The following is a 20,073-nucleotide window of genomic DNA, read 5'->3' as shown; positions in this document are numbered from 1 at the left end:
GCACCGCCCGGCGGCAGGGCGGGAAAAAGAGGGGAAGGCAAAGGGCGGGAAGAGGGTGCTGCGCCGGCGCGTCACGCTGCGCCGCTGCCCTGAGGGAGGGGCTGGGCTGGGCGTTTTGTGATTTACAGCGAATAAAAACACCTTTAGGCACAACAGTTGTCTATTTATTACTATTATTATTATTGAGAGAGTTTGTGTAAAAGCGGGGCGCAACTACTCTCCCACACCGCGACCAGCCCCCACCCCAAGACTGATGACGTCAGAAAAAAGGCGACGGCGCTTTCGGTGACGTCACCAGTGTGCGCCCGAGTGTCGGTGGCACGGCACGGCGCGGTGCGGTGCTGCCGGGCCATGGCTCCCGCCGCCGCTCAGGCTCCTGAGATCCAGTTCGCGCAGCGGCTGGCCGCCAACGAGAAGCGAATCCGGGACCGCGCCGTGAAGAAGCTGCGGGGCTATATCAGCGTCCGCACGCAGCGCCCGGACGGTACGGAGCGGCGGGGCACGTGTGGGGAGGGCCTGTGCTGAGACTTCTCTGTGGGGATCAGGGCTCGCTACTTTGCTTCCTCCTTTCTTTTTTCTTGTTTTAACCTTTACGCATCTATTTCGCAGTATGTGAGAGTTGAAGGCTGTGGTTTTATGCTCTGCTGCCTGCTGAGGAGGTGGTCCCAGCTGTTTCAGTCTTTCCTCATAAGGGGGGTGCTCCGGGCCCTTAACCGTCATCAAAGCAGAGCGGGGGGGGGTGGGAGGATGGAAAATCACCTCCCTCGACCTGCTCGCCCCACTTTTTAATGCACCCCAGGATACCCATTGGCTTTCTTCCTGACAGTTGCTATAAATAAATCAAAGGAGATGCCTAGGGATTAGTAAGAGCAAGCAAATGTACGCACTGTCCCTCCGAAGTGCGGATTGTTTTAGTTTGGGGCATTTCCTGTGCTAGATGTAGCATCTTTATATTCATATTTCTTATATCACTATGTTCAGTCTCACTGCAAAGTGTAGATTCCTCCCAGTTTGTGGAAACTCTCAGGTGGATAGGAGCTCCCTCACTAGCAGATAAGGTTGCATGTTAATTAATGCCTTAAAATACTAGGAAACCACCAGAGTGAAGCAGTCAGTAAACCTTTTGCACGTGAAGATCAACCCACCGTGAAATTCAAACAAGGCGAAAAGCAAAGTGACTGATTTCCAGTGCTCTTAGATTTATTTGCTCTCAAGTAAAGTTCAAGCTAGTAATATTAAAATGAAAGTTAGCTGATTTGGTCTTGAAAAAAGAGTGTTATGTTCAGGAAGAGTTGTTTTTTTTTTTTTTTTTAAAATTTTCAAGTTATTTATGAGTAAGCAGGCATATGTCTGTACAGTGCTTTGTCGGAGATGAGAGTCACACATCAGGTAAGCCAGTTAGAGTCCTTCACTTGAACAATAAAGAACTTGCCAACTTTTGAATGAGGTACCAGAGTTCCTGCTGACTTCGTCTCGTGGTCCATAGGTAGGCAGAACACAGGCCATGGACTGTTCAGTATGATCTATGCTAGGATTGAGTTATTAGCCATGCCAGGGAACCTTTCTGAAGAGCTAGAGCCTCACTTCAGTGGAGTTAAATTCCAGAGGAAGCATAGAACCACTGAATCTCTGAAGTCATTACATGTGTGTGGATGAACTTGGATAAGCACATTATTTTTCAGAAGTGGTCTTTTTTGTTTTTCTGATCAATCCATTCTTAAAATCCATTCCTTGTGTATGGCAAAAAAAAAAAAGGCAATGAATAGGATACAGGCACTACAAAGCAATAGCAGGTAATAAAGAAGGAAAATTGACTCAACTCTTCTGACAACCAGCAACAGCTTGAAAGATAGGTAATCTCTATCCAGAGGGGTGCTGCTCACAGTTTAATGAGAGTGGATGGATCCAGGCTCAAGCCCTTCTCCCTCTCAGGTGCATTGCTTGTACCTGCACTCCCTAGGTTAGCCACTCCTCACCTGGTGCTCAACCACTGGTTCAGGCTTTGACCTGGCAGTTCCACTGCACCATGTAAGAGAAGAGCGTGCTATTCTGAGCTGATAATTGGAGGGTTGACTTTTCTTCTATCTTTAGTATCTTGCATAAAGATACTGGTTAAAAAAAAAAAGCACTAAGCACTAAAAAGCTGTATTCTAGGTTTTGCACTTGTCATCTCTTAGCAGTGTGCCAGAGGGAACAAAGCTTAACAGCGGACGGATTTATCAGATTTACCTTAGTGTTCATCTCTCATCTCTGTGATTTCTTTGAAGTCTTTGTTACTTTGGCACACAATAAAATCTTAAAGGCATGAAATCAAGTGGTGTTAGTCTGCTTATTGTAGGAATCAGTATTCACTCATAAGAATATGACAAAAAGAAAGAAAAAATGGGAAATAGAGGGAAGCAGAAAGAAAGAACTGCTTGAAAGCATTTTGGTGGAAGTGTGGGATGTTTCATTTTCAGTCACGCTTATTCTGTACCCTAGGTGGCTTCAGCCAGGAAGAACTGCTGAAAATATGGAAGGGACTGTTCTATTGTATGTGGATGCAGGATAAACCGCTGCTACAGGTATAGTACTGCTTTTATGTTTGTCTGAGTGGGTGTCTTCTAAAATGTACTTTAAGGACATACTACTTCAGAATAGTGAAAATGACTTGAGTGAGTCTTGCTCACTGTTCTATCTTGCCCTGACTGTGGTACATTCAGTAGAGTTAACTAAGTCAGTGATCCTCACCTTGTGGACCATGTGGTGTTTGCAGTCACCCTTTCAAAAGCAGATGTAACTATTTACCTTTCAGATGAAATATATATTGCTATGAAGTGCATTGATTTGATGGAATTACAGCAGTAACAGCAGATTGCCCTTACCTGCAACTTCAGCATACCTACAACCTTTGCTTCGCTGAGTTTGAAAGTCTCATGTTTCCTGTTTTTTGTTAGAATCACAGAAATCACAGAATCAGCAAGAAAAGACCTACAAGATCACCCAGTCCAACCATCCACCTATCACCAATATTTCTCACTAAACCGTGTCCCTCAACACAAAATCCAAACATTCCTTAGTATGAGGAGTTTGATGATATTTTTTCTATTACCAACTTTTTGCCCCCTTCTTTGATTTGTCTACCTATTTTCAAAAGATGCCAGTTTTGGTGTAGAAATCTTAGTAACCTCACTTAATCAGGCTTCAAATTGCTTCTCTGTTCACCTCATAAGTAATGTTTATTCTCTATTTATCTCACAAATAATACAGAGGTGTACCTACATTTAAGCTACATGAGAAGAGTACCCCAAAAGTTTTACATCGCGTGTTAATTCAGATATGTTGGATTATTCTTTTCCTACTTCAGTCTTGCTGTCAATAGGATGATTTGTGCAGGGAGCTGGTCAAACAGGGCTTCATAGCCTTGAATTTTATCTTGTAACTAACCTAATCCCAGTACAAACTATGGTACAAAAGCAGTTGTTAAGAGAATGTTTTATGAGGGATGTTTCTTCATATTTCTGGCTGTTCTCTTGTTGAATGTGTAGTAAGAAGACCAAGCTCTGAAATACACTATACTAACTGTATTTGTTTACCTTTAGGAGGAACTTGCAAATAACATTTCACAGCTTATCCATGTGATTCAGAATACAGAGGCTCGTAAGTACTATTTAATTATCTGACTCTTCTCAAGGTGCTTTAATGTTTGATGACTTTGAGCCTACTTTCACAGTCCTAGGGTAGAGACAGATCTGGATCATAACTTTGTTTTTCCCTTTGCTGGCTGTCCAGCTGGTACATGTGATTGCATTTAGGAAAGTATCAAGACCCTGGATCAGATGCAGTTTATTTCTGGTTGTTGCAGGGGAAGGGTTGTCTCTCCAGTGTGAGGAAGATGAGATTTTTGCCAGGTGGATGGCAGAGAAAACTTAACCCCTTAACTTGCTGTTCTGTGTATTTCCTGCTCAAATCCAATCTTGTTTCATGAGCTGTTAAGCACAAAACATACAAAATCCACTTGAAATGCAGTGCTTGATCAGCGCCTTGACTAGCATGAGTAGAAATGAATGCTCAAACTTGTGCATATATGCCTGAAAATGTATGGGTACAAAGCTCAGCCTCAGTAATGTTGTTATTTCAATTGTCACTGTAATTGTGCTTGTCTTTAAAAGTAGCTGTGTGCCATTTCTTGCTTTGTTTAGTGGATGTGTACCTGACTCAAGCATATCTACTCACGGATCTACGTCAGTCACTGGGCAAATCCCTAGGAAAATGCAGTTCTCCCTCATCTTGAAGTGATTTCTTGAGATTTTTGGGGTTAACAGAAGAAACCTGCATGCCAGACAAGCAGTTACAAGTCTTCTCTTTTATTCTTTTGCAGAGCACTTGTTCATTCGAACGTTTTGGCAAACTATGAGCCGTGAGTGGAATGGAATAGACAATCTACGTCTCGATAAGTACTATATGGTAATGTTGACTATTGCAGCTTTTTTTTTTTTTTTGAATATGTGTAGAATATGGTGGTGTGCTGGAAGGCAGCATCCAGCACATGCATCTGTGTATGTTTTAAGAGAAGACAAGTGACTATTTTCATTATTCATTGCAAAACATATTTACTTTTAAGGCTTTTGCACACTATCACGAATTTAAAAGTCATGACAGTTTATGTCGTGCTGAGAGTTATTTTTTTTTGTTTACCCTCTTTTATACCACAGTGATGTTTCTCATAGATTACACTGAGAGAACTTCTTAGAAAGAAAGCTGATTCCATGCATAAGTGCTCTCACTGCATATTGATACTATCTCAGCAGACACTGCATCAAGATCAGTGATTTACAGTGGGCTGTCAAAAGACATTTATGACTCCATTTAACAAACCAGTTGTCACTAGAATGCCAACTTTCCAGTACTAAAGTATCCACCGTAGCACATTCAGCTATCAGAATTCTTTCTGTAGGAAGTGCTATATTAAAACAGATAGTAAAATCACTGAAAGAACACTCTTAAAAGATCTGCCTTTGCAAGAACAAAATTAATCTTTTTGTTTCAAATGAAGTAATTGCTGGCACATTTGTTGCTGCTGTTTGTTTCTCAATGTTAGGAGAAAGGAGATGCTTCAGTGTTTGAATCAGGTTAATGCATTTATTTTACACACGGCTATCTCTTAGGAAAAGGTTCTCGTCAATTAAATGATTATTTTGTAATCTGTCTTCATTGTTGTCTCCAGCTTCTTCAAGTTGTCGGGGTCTTTAGGTCTTCCAGCACTTAATGAGGAAATCAGGGTGATGGAGCTGGACAGAGCTGTACAGTAGAGGCTGTCATTGATTTTGCTGGGCTTGAGACATGAAAATACTTTATTGTCATTTGAACCTCAGTGCACATTGCTTGACATGATAGACAAGTCTATCAAAATGTTCGGGGGAGGAAGCTTTTCATCTTGTGCTCTGAAGAGCTTCACTAAGAGCTGTATTCCTGTTACAGTCACACTAACTCTCATCCGTTATCATGAACACCTGTAACAGATTTTGTACTTTGCAGCTAATCCGTATGATTTTGAGGCAATCTTTTGAAGTGCTGAAAAGAAATGACTGGGATGAAAGGTAAGCAGATTCCTGAATGTAATTGCATTGTAGGGAAGTTTACCAATTTATTTTTGCAAAATATATTTTCCTTTAATAGATCCTTTTTCTTCACAGGTAGCACTGCCATGAAGCTTCAGCTGTAAGACTTATTTGCTTTCTGTATCAATTACAATACGTAGCTTAGAAAGGAGTCTTGATACATGAGACTTTCAAATATGTAATATGGTTTCCCAGATCTTCCGTATCTAGCCAGGAGAACTAGCAGTGAATTTTCTTCTATGGAGGGGTTAGACTGTGAGTCAACATCAGGAAAACACAGAAAATGAACTTTTTTACTCTTATGTGTTTCTTATTGGTTGTGGCTTTTTCTTTAATTGGTTGTGGCTTTTTTTTTTAATTTATTCTGTTTAATCGTGGTGACTTGCCTTTTTATAAGACAGATCTGGAAGCTGTTCTTGTTGTATGCAACAGGAAGCCAGTTTACATTCATGATTTTGTTTATGTTTCTTCCATATGCCATAAAATGCAAGTGATTGCAGTTATCCTGCTCTACTTTCTGCCACTTGTAAGCTTGTTCTGCATTTAAGCTGATGGCAGTCTTTGAAGTGTTGATTGAAAGTGATAGCCTAGTATTATGTTTATCTTCTTTGTCTTTTACCTTCTGGAGTATGGATGCATATGGGCATAATTTCATGGAAACAGGAAATGAGAATGAAAAGAAAATAGGAATGTACCTGTCAGCCTCTCTATTTTATCCTAGTTTTGCATTTGATAAATGCCCACGGGTCGCTGTTTTGCTGTGAGGGACAGAGTATGCTTTAATGAAGACAAAGTCTGAGCAATGGAAATGAGATTGAGAAGGATCAGTGTTAAATTGAATTGTTGGATGTACACCAAAATGAAAGTTATCTCATAAAATGAGGAGCGGGAGATGTCACTCATCAAGGATGACATTTGGGTCTTCAGGAATGCCCTGCTCAAAACGTCCTATCCATAAGTCATATAGCATAATAAAAGTTTGGTCCATATTCAAGTGAATTTTAAAACTGTGAATTCCACTCTAGCAGACTGTGCTGAGTGGATTGTACGATGTGACAAAATAATCTAGACTGCAAGAAGTTCTAATTGTATGTGGATTTCTTATTAAATTCTTCTGTAAGATGAAAATCCACAATAGAATTTTTTTCTTGTGTTGAACTCCCACCTTAAGAACAAGTAAAACTGTGAATGACTGGGGTCTCTTTTCAAAGCAAACGGAACCTGAACAGTTGAATATTAATATCTTGCTCTTTTTTTTTCCTTTTTTTTTTTTCTCTTTCCTTGTAGCCTAAGTGAAATGCTATTGCAGCTACTAATGAAAGAAGTCATGGACCCAGACAGCAATACTCCCAAAGGGATAAAGTTCCACTTCATTGATATCTATCTGCAAGAATTGGCTAAAGTTGGTGCAAAGGAGGTTAGAAAGTGCATTGTATTCCTGATAAATGTCAGTGTAGCTTGGAGAACCTTAAAAGAAATATGATTTCTTTACATTCTATATGTTTAACAGTTTTAAATATAGCATAGCAACACTGAATAAGCATGAAGAAGGTAACTTATTACAATTTACGCCTTCACTTTCTTTGTGTCTTAGTGCAGAAAGTGAGAATATAGTAATTTAGGTCCTTAAGTACTGGTACATACACAGCTCCCAGTTTAGGTTGGAAATAGCAGTGGAAGAGTTATGCCATTCTGAACTGTTTGTTTCTCTGAAAGGACTTAAATTGTTTTTCCCTGCAAGAACACAGATGGCAATCCTTTTGCAAAAATGGGCCCGCAGCCTGCTCTTGGCTGATTCTATAATGCACCTACATAGAGGAAGAAAGCAAGCTGTCAAAGTTACGTGTCATTTTTTATTGTGAGCTTTGGACCTGTGCAGTGAGCAAGTTACCCTTTACATTTAGTTGCTCATTTTGATGATGACGTGGGTCTGTCTTTGCTGTGGATTGCTGTCTCTTTCTGTTTCAGTGCCGCAGTTTTGCAGCAACTAAAAGCCTGTTGCTGCCGAACTTCTTCCAAACTTTATTTTTCTTGTTACTCCACTAGGGTGAGCTGCCTGCTGCCCCATGCTTAGTTCTCGGTTTGTGCACATTCTCCTCCTTATTTCTTCAATCTGATACTTAACCGTAGCGATGGAGGAAACAGTTAGCAGCTTTCCATTTGTATTTTTTACAGTCATCGTTGCATATGATCTTGCCTGCCACTTTTATTGTTCCAGCTGGTGGAGGGTGAGAGACCAGTCTGCTCTTGGAGCCTGTATGATACCTGTAAGCTCCATAGTGACAGCCCCACAAATAGCAGGGATTTAGTCTTGAAGACCACTTGAAGTTACAGGTGATAAATTGAGCTTAGGAAAATGGTATTTCAGTAGTACTGTACTTCAGTAGTACTGTAATAGTGCTGTAGCTGACTGTCGTGGTGCGGGCTGGCAGGTTAAAGGAAAGCCAGATCTTATTCATGTCACAGTCTGTCTTTGTGAATGTGCACCAAACTACCTAAGGTTTTCCCATCTCATTTTTCTATTTCTGAAATACGAAGCCTCACTCATTGTGTTTTTCTCCTCAGTAAGTTAAAGTTTGCAAAGCTGTTAGCATTTTTAGAATGCTTCCAAAGAATATTTGAAAGTTAGTGGTAGCAGTGGTAACAAAAAGCCACTGGATATTCCTGTCAGGTGGAATTAGAGAGTATGCTGAAAGACACTGGCACAACTTGTTAAAGATGATCCCATCACACACAAACACACACCAAATATTTAAGGAATTTGAATGCACATATGTTTACTGTGCTAACTGCTCCTATCTTTCTAATCATACAGCTCACAGCAGACCAGAGTCTTAAGTTCATTGAACCTTTCTGCAATTTCGTTGCCAAATCAAAAGAGTAAGTTTAATGAAAGGATAAATACTTGTTAAGAATTAAGACATTCTACCTCATAATATCCAAATAAACAAGAAAAGCCATGGTGTAACTTCAGAACATAGAGAAAGAAGGATATTTTACTGTGTGCGTAATCACTTGAGGATAATTTATGTTTCTAAAATTGATAAGTAATCTTTATAGATTTATAAAAAAACATGTCAACCTGTGTTGGTTGGTTTTGTTTCTAGCATGTGTAGAACAGGTGAGTAGGTTGGACTGTTTCAGCAATGTAATGGAAAGCAGCATGTAAACACTGTGAAATTTAAGAGGGGAATGTTAGCAAAACACCCACTAGCCATGATTATTTGGATGTTAAGGACTGCTTTTTAGAAATTAATAGAATGACTTTTCCCATCTGTGGAGCTAGGTGCCCTTTCTCTTTGTTCCCTATTACTCGTTTTCCTTGTGTCCCCCAAATCTCCACAGAAAAGAGCATGCTTCTGCTTCTCAGCTCTCATTCCTGCTCTCTTTTAACACAGTCCTTCTGTGATGCATGCTGTAGCCAGTGGTATCTTTGAGATCATTGTGGATCAGTCCCCGTATGCCATTGAAGACCTAATGAAAGAACTGGAAAGCAGCAGTGATGAGGAAGATGTGTCTGAAGATGATGAACAGGGAAAGAAAGAGATGCTGAAAACCAAAGGTGAGGACGAAGTTATGAGTATCCTTAGTAATAATAAAAATTTAAATAGTCTATTTCTTAAAAATACATTTCTGCACTGAACCACTCAAACACGTGTCCAGGGTGATGTGAAAGTGATTGTCTTTTTCCTTGTTTTCCTTCAGATGTGCTTAAATAAAGTGATTCCACAAGAACATGTCACAGTAATGGATGGTTTCAATAGAAACAGATTATACCAGCTTTCTACAACAGTGCTAAATAATCCAGTCTGGCTTTTGGCTCTTGGGTGTTCAGAACTTTTTAAAAGACCGTGTGGTTTTGGCATTCTGTGGGAACTAAAAATGAATGGAAAAAAAACGAGAGCAGGCAGGTTTTTGATACAAGTATGTTTGTGTTCTCAGGTAATGGCATTATTGTGTATTGCCTAGTGGCAACCTAAAGCAGTTAAAGCAGGACAGGCTCACAAGGTGGTGTGAAGAAAATTGCAGCTAATCTTCTGCTATATGAGAGTAGTGCTTGGTGTCTGTTTTTACAAACTAAGCATTAATATTCAATGTTTTGGTTTTACTTTTTATTAACAGCGAATAGACGTTTGTCAGGAAAATCAGCGCAGAGCGCTGAAAAAACAGAGGATGCATATGAAAATGCTGATGACAGTATTGGGCCTGTTCTTCAGGTTTGTGACTTGCTTTCTTTGTTAGCAGTGCCCCCTCTGTGTTTTCTTTTTTGTTGCTGATTTGTTTATTTCAACATGTGCAGAAAGAAAGAGTATGAATCAGATAAACATGTTATAAAATTTTAATCCTCTTCCCTGATTCTTTCTTTCTCCTCTACTATACCTTCTTCCTTTTGCTCTTCCTTTCCTATTTCAGAAGTTCAGAAATGTGTGGCCTTGTGGATGGTCAAGAAGTCACCATAAGTTTTATTGACACTAAGAGCAAAAGTAAGAGAGTAACAAGTTGCAATTCGTGTTTTCTAGGCTTATTTCCAGTGCAGTGTAGTGTTTCTGAAAGATGCACCATTTGTGCACATTCAGGCAGATATTCTTCACCCATCTGTAGCTTTTAAACAAGAAATGGTATACTTTAAATCTGGTCCTTAACTAAATATTTTGGGGAGTTCTGAAGTTGGTTAGCTTTTTTCATCAATAGGAATTAAGGTTAGACATGTTTCAGGAAATAATACCGAGTACAAACACCTTTAAAAGCGAGTAGAAATGTGTGAAGGTGTACATTTCAAAAGAAAATTACTTTGGGTTTAAAGGAAGTCAGTGTTTAAAAGGTGTGTCTGGTTCTTGAGTTGATGTTAATGTTAGTCTCATTGGGTTGTCTTGCACGATAAGTTTAGTAAGAAAAGCCATATTGTCCTTTCCTCCAACAGTTTGATTATAAGGCTGTTGCTGACAAACTCTTTGAACTGGCAAGCAAGAAAAATACACCTGCCCTTAACAGAAAGCGTCTGTACAAGCTGGTCAAAAAGTGAGTACTGTTGAAATATGCCTTGCTTGTGCTATCTTGTCTTAAATTACTTCACTTTTCCTTCGCCCTCTTGTTCTGGTGACAGTCTCACAAAGGAAGGCTTACCTGGCAAGTGCCTGAAGAAGCCTGTGCTGCTGTTCCTCATTGGCAACTGTGGTCTGTCTGCACTGGGTGGCTGTGCCTTGCAGAATGTCACATTTCATTATATGTGACACAAATTATTGTTACAGGAGCATTAAATTCCTCTTTTCTCAAGACTTTCAATTCTGGATCTCTTCTGGAGTAAGCATTTTATAACTCCTTTGTAAAATCATTTCTATTTCAACAGAATTATAATGAGTACAGTGACGCTGTGCTACTTGTGTTGCAATTGGTACTAAATCAGTAATGCTGATTTGTTCTTCCTTCTCTCCCTTCCTTCTTACCTCCAGGTTCCAGGATTTAGCAGAAGGTAAGGATTGAGCAGAAGGAATTTCTTTCATTTAAAGAATATGTAATGATCCCCATGCAATGTGTATTGCAAATCTTTGTTGTTTTTTAAGCTGCTTTTCAAGGATACTGTAGTGTTGTGGGCTTTTTCCTTTAACTTCACTAGGACTAATTGCATGTTTTTTGTGAGATTGCCAAATCCCCTTTACAATTTCACCAACCCTGTCCTTTGTCCTTAAATGAAAGATTGTTATTTTTACTTAATCAAATAGGAATCACTGGCAGGATTTTGTTTTGAGTTGAATGGGTAAGAATGAGTTGATCTGCTTTCTGTGGGAATTACACTGTGTGTGAACAGCAACATAGAAAATACCAGTGCTTTTCAGATACCTTACCCTTTCCCCTCAATAGGAATTTTCCCCCAAGATTTCCCTGAAGATGTTTCTACAGATGAAGACGATGATACATTCAGCAGAGGAAGGCGAAAGAAAAAAGTTGTTAAACATTCAGAGAAAAACAGTTTGGAAAAAGTGAAAGGTAAGACAAGGTCAGCCTTTCTAAGAGAGATGATCTATGATCATTTGTCCAATAACAGAAAGTATCAGGTACTGCAGTTCTGAAGAAAGCATAAACTGTTGTTTAGAGCGCACTGATTTGTATTGCAGTGAAGATTAACAGTGAAATTAAGGTCTGTTCAATCTGTGATGGGAATTTGGTTTCTCATTTTTGAGGTGAAGATCACCTCAGTTTTGATCAAAAGGAGAACTGAAAGCAGTTGTTTGCATTACTCCATTGAGCATTTCACTTACTGTAGAAAAACAGAATCGTGTCAGTGTTCCTGGAAAAGGATATCAGAGCATTAGAATTTGGTGGAGCTTTTGGATAGGTGAAGAAAGTTTCTAAGAAGCAGGAACGAGTTTATAGCAGTATGTCTAATACTGACATGGCCAAAGCTGAATCGTACCAAAAATATCTCACTGAATTACTGAACCCCTGAGTTGCTCTTCTTCTGGGATTAATACGTAGATAATAACTCTTTCTAACATTATTTCTGTACAGAGTATTGTTCCCCCATGGAATGGCTTAGAAGTCAGCTGTGACAAGGCAAGATCAGCAAAATATTAATTAGGCTAGAAGTTCAGGGAATGCAATGGTCCTGAGCAGCTGTAACAGTAAAACAAGAAAATATTATGTCTATTAGGAGGAAAAAATAAAAATAAAAATGAAGGACTAACCACAATTCATTTGCTGCATGTACCTTTTTGTTTCACATTTGTGTTGTATGACGTTCCTTTTGGGGTAGGCTCGGGGAAGGATGAACAGGAGACATCAAGTGCAAAGGAGGCATCAGTTCCACAGAAGAGGAGAAAAAAAAGGAAGATAAGGGAGAGCCCACATGCTGATTCTGGAACAATCGATGGAAATTCTGAGGAGGGAGTAGCTGAAACATCTGGATCTGTTAAATTTAACCCAGGAAAGATGCCAGAAAATAATAAGTTGAAGAAGAAGAAATTGCTAGTTAATGAGACAAATGAGATCAGAAATGCAGTAAGTGAGACCAGAGATAAGCACAGCATCACTGCACAGAGCAGTCAGACTGACACAGAGCAGAGTAAAAAGATTCAGTCAGAGAAAATGAATCCAAAAGTGCAGAATGTTCTTGGAAAGCTGGAGTGTCAAAATGGTGCAGCTAATGCCAACAAGGCAGAGCATGTCAACCCATCTGTCACACCATTAATTCCTAAGGCTGGGAAAAAGAAACAAAAAGCAGGGTCTGCTTTGGTCAATGGGGAGAACTTTTTGCAGCAGGCAGACTTGAAATCCAACAAGAAGGGCCCACTGTCAAGAGATGTGGGCTCTGAATCTGAACCCGCCAGAAAGGTCAAATTGAAGAAAAAGACAAAGCTGGTTGCCCTGGAAGGGATGAAAGTCTCCAACCAGAAAACAGCAACCTTGAAAAAGAAGCGAAAAGTTATAGATGTGATAAATTCTGTTGAAGGCAATGGAATTCTGGAGACTGCATGCAAGAAAAGTAGAATGGAGGTATGTAGATCTATTTTTCATTTTTTTTCCTCTCCCTTTTGCCCTCTTCACAAACTTGCAGGCTATTTTTTACATCTGACCTGTACAGTTACCAAAAGGATGGGTTTCCCAAGAGTCCTCTCACCCCTGCTACATTTTTACATCTCCTTACGCTGTAACATTAGAGCCTGGGCCAGCTATCCCTGTGAAAGAATTCATGTAACTGAAACTTGGTTGGTTAGGTTGTAGAGTTGCCTTTGTAGTTGGCTAGGGTTGTTTGTTTGATTTTTTTTTATTTCCCCTTTGAGTTAATTATTGATTTGCACTGGGTGTCTGAACAAGCATGTGTGCAGTCTTGCCATGTCTTGGCAAAAGGATGGGAATGCCGAGATGGAACCTTTTTAGTCCAGCAGCAACACCGTATTCTTGGATTAGTATAAGCTCCTTGTGACATTGCTTTCAGTAATTCCAATCATGGCTTTTTTTGCTAACTCACTTCTGCATCTTGTTAGTGCTATGCAGAAAAGAGTGAACAGATAGTCTGGCACTGGGAAATTTCAGTGTCATCAGTGGTTCCACGATCACTTTTGAGGATGATCTAGTTCCTCACAAAAGTCAGGCTGTACTTTCGCTAGGAAGGTCTGACTGCACTGTTCTTGCTACGTGTAGTTTTGCAGTTTGGGAACAAGTTCATTTTTTTCCCCCTGCACCTTCCATTCCCATTTCCTTTTGGCAATGAAGGTAGATTTCAGCAATTTGAGAGTCCAAAAGTATTTTACACTGTATGTTTTTGGTGGCGTTGTTGAGAGAGAATATTATTCTGTCTCTTGCCTCTGAAATCCCTTTAACCATTCATTTTCTGTCTGTACGTTCACCCTTAAGCATTTATGGGTTCAATTGTATCATTGGAAGTGTTGCTGACATTCCCACTTCACAGGATAGAAAATTTATAAAACATAAATTAAATGTGATATACAAAACAACTGAGTCTTCCTCTGATTAACAAGTGCACATTATTAACCTGTTAGCTCATTTCTGTTTGACTTCAAGGTCTAATTAAAAAAAAAAGTGTATGATCAGTTAAGTAGTGCCGATTCATACATGATATGATCACTCAGACTCCAAGTGAGGAAAAATGCATTTTGAAACATTACTGAAAATGATGTTAACATTGTTTCAACATTTCCTATTTTTTGATGATAAAGCACCGAGAAGGAAAGAACCAAAACAATTCTTAATCCAGTATGTAAACTGTTTTTCTCACTGCAGAGCATAAGCTAAGATACATAATTTTGGAGGAAATTAGGTTTTGCCTTTTTTTTTCTTTTAAATTTCATCATTAGAGGAATGTTATTTTATTTCCTAATTTTAATTAGGTAACGTTGGTCTCTTGCCTAGGAATTACAAGGGGCATGTTTTGGATCTTAATTTCACAAGATAATACACCCACCTAAGAAATGATCTTCAAATATCAAAAAGGAAGAGAAGGAAGAAAAATGAGCACATTCAGTGTTATTTCATGGTTCTCTTCAGAATTCAGGAAGCTAGAAGAGTTCTGCTTTGTTTTAAAGCAAATTGACAGAAGCTGTATCCCCATGAATGTTTTCCACAGCATGGCTGCAAATTGTTCTAGGAATTTCACATTTGTAGATCAGATGAGCCTCACAGTAGTTCACAGGCATTTGATGTTGACAGGCAACATGTTGAGAAGCTCTGAAGCAGTGCATTTCATTAGCATTAAAATTACAGATCCTGAGAATTGCCTTGGATTGAAAGGGATAGCTTTCAAAGAATCATAGAGTGGCTTGGGTTGGAAAAGACCTTAAAGATCATGTAATCATTAAGGCTGGAAAGGAGCACTGAGATCATCTAGTCCAACCATTTACTAACCACTAATATTGCCTTCTAAACCATGTCCCTATTTGCTACATCTACCCTTAAAGACATCTAGGGATGGTGACTCCACCACTGCCTTGGGCTGCCTTTGCCAATGCTTCACAACTCTTTCAGAGAAGGAATTTTTTCCTTATAACCAACATCAATCTCCCCGGGTGCAATTTGAGGCCCATTCCCTCTTGTGATATCACTGTTACCTGGAAGAAAAGGCTCATCCCCACCTCGCCACAACCTCCATTCTGGTGGCTGTAGATAGCTAAAAGTTTTCCCCTGAGCCTCCTTTTCTCCAGACCGAGCAATCCCAGTTCCCTCAGCCGCTCCCCATCAGACTCATGCTCCAGACTCCTCACAACTTTGTTGCCCGTTTCTGGACACACTGCAGGGCCTCCAAGTCTTTCTTGTAGTGCAGAACCCAAAACCAAACACAGTATTCAACATGTGGCCTCACCAGAGCTGAGTACTGAGGGATGATCACTTCCTTGCTCCTGCTGGCTGTACTATTTCTGATACAATTTAGGATGCCATTGACTTTCTTTGCCACCTGGGTGCACAACTGGCTCATGTTATGCCAAGAATCAGCATCCCCATATCCTTTTCCTGAGAACAGCCTTCTGGCCATTCAACCCCAAACCTGTAGCACTGCATGGGGTTGTTGTAACCAAAATGCAGGATCTGAGACTTGGTCGTGTTGAACTTCATCCCATTCACGTCAACCCATCTTATTCCAACCCCTCTGGCAAGGACAGGTTTAGCAAATGGCAACACTCACAGTGAAACTGAGGGGAAGGCAAGAGACTAGTAGCAACTTACACTTGCTGGATTTCTTGAGTGCACACAGACACCATATTTGACTTTGTTTCATTTCCATGTCAGCTTAAAGCTGAGTTTGTTCATTAGTTATGTATCTGATCCTACCAGAGGTGCTATGGAAGAGCTGAATTGGTTGTAAGGCAGCATCATGCACAGGAAGGTGAAAGCTTTGTTTACCTTCTGATGAGCCAGGCAAAAGTTTGGCAGGGTCCTTTTTCTTTGCTATGCAGTGAGCTTTGTGTTCCAGCACACAACCTGTCTTAGGGTTGTGTTTTCAGTCAGGATAAGTCTAAGATTAATTCCTGGGGGTTAATTAGGATGACTGGTTTATGTGAGTACCAGACAGCTCTCTCCGAGCTTTGGCAACATTGACAGAACCATGTGTGGTAAGCTCTGATCGTTGCACTAGGTATTGATTAGTTACAATACTTCTGTACTGAGGATTTTTTCCCTTTTGTCTTTGTAGGAAAGCAGCACCGCTTTATTGCCATTAAAGAAAAAGAAAGCAAAACAAGGGAGTGACTTCGTAAAATTTGAAAAATCAACTGTCCCAAAGGCATTACTCTTCAGGAAGGCCAGAAGTACCATCTCCACCAGAGCCTCCATTCCGGTAATGTGATTTCACCAGTGGCAGCTAAATCTTGCCGCAAGTCTTTTCCTGAAACACGCCCAAACCAAGCACATACACTCACTCATGCTGTTTTTTCCAGTCTGTGTTAATCTTCTAATGCAGGCAGGTAAATCTGGAGATGCTGTCACATGTCCTTGCAGACAGACCTACAGTTAGCTTCAGAATTTCAGAAAACAAATTGTGGGTGTTTTCAAAGTCTATTCTTTATTCTCCACTGATTTCAAAAATGCCTTTCTGTTGAAAGGATGCCATTTTGAACCCGCTCGTTTCACAATAAAACAAAAATCTTACCTGATTTTCAGTCCTGTTAACTGACTCCGAGCCTCCATTTCTTTCCACTTGCATTACAGGCTTCAAAAGACTGCCGTCTAATTCACACAAACTTTCTTGTTTGATGTCAAATTATGTAATGATTCTAGAGTGTGTCATTTACTCTACAAATTAAGCATGTTTGCTTTTGACTAGAAAACCAATGTCTTAACAGAGATCAGTTTTGATGGGATGTAGATAACAGAACTCATATTATTGCCTCAGGAGTCTTATTTTATTTTCTGCCTTCATTTTGCTTCACAGTTGAATAAGCTGCAATCATCCGGCTCCAAAAAAGTCACCTTTGGTTTGAATAAAAACATGACTGCTGGTGAGTCTGATATATCTGTGTGTGACACTCACATTCACCAAGGAAGGGGGAAGCTTTTGCACTTTTGCACATTTGTACTTTGAAATTGTTGTTATCTCTCTCAAGCAGGATTGGTCTGATCTCTTTCTGTCTCAGTATTTATTAACAATTCATTGGCTAGTTCATAAGCCATCTTCAAGTTCCCAACCAGAGGAGAAGTTGAGGATATTCAGCCTGGTGGCTAGACTTGCATCGTTACATGGTGCTGCATTGTTGACTTGCAGATGGAGCCTTATAGATTGAGAAGAGTGTGGTAGTAACAATCTCTCCTTCCCTGGCCTCCTGTTATGCAGGGGGAGCCTTTGGAGCACACCCCCCCTTCATATTCTGCATTGCTTGTTCTGTTTCTCAGGATAAAGGTGTTGATGTTCTAATGAGCTCAGGCTGTATTACAGGAAAATTTCACTTTCATTTTGGCTGCCTCTGATGCAATTTAGTAATGAGCATATAAATACCAGTCCCTCTCTGTGTCTCACCTGTAAGCAGACAGTGTTTTTTCCTGTTCTGTGCTATGGAGCAAGGCATTTACTTAACTGCATGTATTCACTTAACTACTTTTGTTACTTTGAGGTATACTGTAGGCCAAATTCAAATGTAGAAGAGTGTGATTTGATGTATGCATTTATGTTATGTAAATTAATTTATGTTAATGTAACAGCTGCACAAAGAAAACAAAAATGCGTATCTACTAGCAGAAGTGATAACCAGGAGTCTCTGGAGGTATATGCTGATTAACTGTAAGAACAGAGACACTGGATTATGGGATACATAAACACTTGTTTCTGAGGGATAGGCTAATTCTCTGGTGGCCTGTGGAACTGCAGGGAATGAATTGTTCATAACCTTTCTGTGGATTGCAACAAACCTCACTGTCAAAGGGACACAGCTAAGAAATGCATTTCACCACCATCTCTGATGGACTTAAGGATCTAAGGCAAAATTCCAGGGCTGGACAATTCCACAGATAATTGATGAGTCCAGTAATTGCATTTTTTTTAATTCACTTGCTTGTTTTTCAACAGAATTTAAAAAGACTGACAAAAGTATCTTGGTGAGCCCAGAAGGACCCTCTCGTGTAGCTTTCAATCCTGCACAGAAACCCCGTCATGGAGTGCTGAAGTCTCCTGCAGGTACCCCAGACAGAGAGCCTGAACTGAAGAAACCACTTACTGCACAAACTAAGAAGAAAATAACTGCTAGGGGTTTCTTTTAAACCAACAGCAGTGGCCTACTTTTGTACAGGACGTTTTGCTAAAATATAACATTGTCTGGAGGTATTTTGAACTTCTTTATTTTTTTAAGTTAATATGAATTGTATATACAAGATTCTGATTGTGACCTGAGACATCACTATTTTAACAGCACTTCAGCTGTATCTTGAAATATTTGTTTTGCCTATTAACGGAAAAGAAATAAAATCCACTCTCTACTCAGGTATAGTCTACAAAAATATGGTCACCGTCCACGTAATTCACAATAGACTTTTACATTTAATTCAGGAATGGTGAGGGTTGCATTGTTCTGGGATTTTTTTTGAGCCAGTTTAAGAAACCTTGCAATTCATGCTGTTAAACTATTTTTAATGGGTCAGGGCTTGAAAGGAAAAAGACGACAGAAATTTTAACTCCGTTAGTTATTTGTGTATTTTAAAATCTTACCCCATCATTGGCATCTTGTTTCTTCTTCTGCAAACAACAATTACCTCGTGTTTCTGCTTAATAGGAGCTGGTCTCGGGTAGCTTTGCCCAACTAAGAAAGATTTTCCAGGAGTTATAGGTATGTGGCTGCTCAACCCATCACTGATACGTTAAATCTTCACAGTGGGTTTTCTGCTGAGTTGAGAACTCTCACTCTGTTACTTTTGGTAATACAGGTGCCAAAGCTGACTTACGTTTGCCATATGGTAAGCTGACCTCTTCTCTATTGTAATTCACATGCTCTCACAGGGGAGAAATCTTTGATAATTCCAGCTGGTCTCTCCACCACTCCAGCTCCAGTGCTGACTTTCCTGGAGGTATCACAGGGAGCCTAGATTTCTTTTTTAGCAGCTGGTATCACCACATTTTACCAGAACAGATCTCATTCAGTGAATGAACCACTGGTTGTAGTAAAGCTAGATCAGTGTCGTGCATCCTTGGTTAGGATATGCCTCTCAAATCTTTGGTGCCTCTCAACACAGGGTAAAACTTGACAGTCCAAACAGTTTGGTTTTGGCTTTGATGTAGAACCAGAAGATTTCTTTCTGCAATGTTTCCTTGCATTGCTTACACTTGGATTTTTTTTTTTAACTGATGTGCAGATGTTTATTTTTTTTCTTTGGTACAGAACACTGTGTACTTCTGTGGGAGACTGTTACGATATTCCAAGGGGGAACTATGAGGAAAGAGAAAGCAAATAAAAATAAAAGCTTTTTAATATGGTTGAAAGACATCAAATCTTTACTTGAGAGTTTTGCTTGTGCAAAGAAAGCAGAGGCTCTGCAGCAGATCTCTACGTAAGAGTTCAGCTTCAAAGTACAACCTGGTGCCAGAACAGAGCTTCATTAAACTTCCCACTCATTCCTTCTGGGATCCCCTAGGTTAGAGAAAGTAGGACTACTTCAGTACCTTCTGCTATGAGAACTAGTAAATGTTTTGGTAATTCGCTGAGCAGAATTAAACTTTGTGGCGTAACACATTTGCATTGCTAAATACCACTTTTTACCAGTCTTTGGTGCTGACTGTCCTCTGCCAGAGTAGTCCCTATATGCAACTGGCCTGAAACCAGACTTTCATAGTTCACCTAGATTTCTTCAAAAGATTTCTGTCCTTACAGAGTGCTGGTTGGTCTTGGTTGTTAATTCTAACCATGACAGTTTTTTCACTCACTATGTGGTATTGCCATCAGGATGTTAGAACGTCATTTTGCTCTTGTCTTCTCTCGTTTAAAACAAAGGACCGAATTTTTTTTCTTTCTTTCTTTTTTCTTCCCTCTTCTTTCCTTCTCTC

At 39.8% G+C, this 20,073-nt stretch overlaps 1 protein-coding gene across 1 annotated transcript; it reads left to right on the top strand.

Annotated features, from left to right (window-relative positions):
- Positions 1 to 351: 351 nt before the first annotated feature.
- Positions 352 to 18,299, top strand: RRP1B (ribosomal RNA processing 1B; the record flags this gene model as incomplete). Its single annotated transcript, XM_079535235.1, has 16 exons — positions 352 to 484; positions 2,482 to 2,564; positions 3,582 to 3,639; positions 4,361 to 4,446; positions 5,518 to 5,579; positions 6,888 to 7,017; positions 8,416 to 8,480; positions 8,999 to 9,162; positions 9,723 to 9,817; positions 10,522 to 10,619; positions 11,051 to 11,070; positions 11,460 to 11,585; positions 12,352 to 13,091; positions 16,243 to 16,386; positions 16,981 to 17,047; positions 18,109 to 18,299. 16 exons carry the CDS (start codon positions 352 to 354, stop codon positions 18,297 to 18,299), a joined length of 2,262 nt encoding a protein of 753 aa, XP_079391361.1.
- Positions 18,300 to 20,073: the final 1,774 nt, after the last annotated feature.

The sequence above is a fragment of the Tetrao urogallus genome, assembly GCF_951394365.1.
Source record: "Tetrao urogallus genome assembly, chromosome: 1".
Taxonomy (NCBI): domain Eukaryota; kingdom Metazoa; phylum Chordata; class Aves; order Galliformes; family Phasianidae; genus Tetrao; species Tetrao urogallus.
Note: the sequence above shows the minus strand (reverse complement) of the source record. Positions and strands in the feature narration are given on the sequence as shown.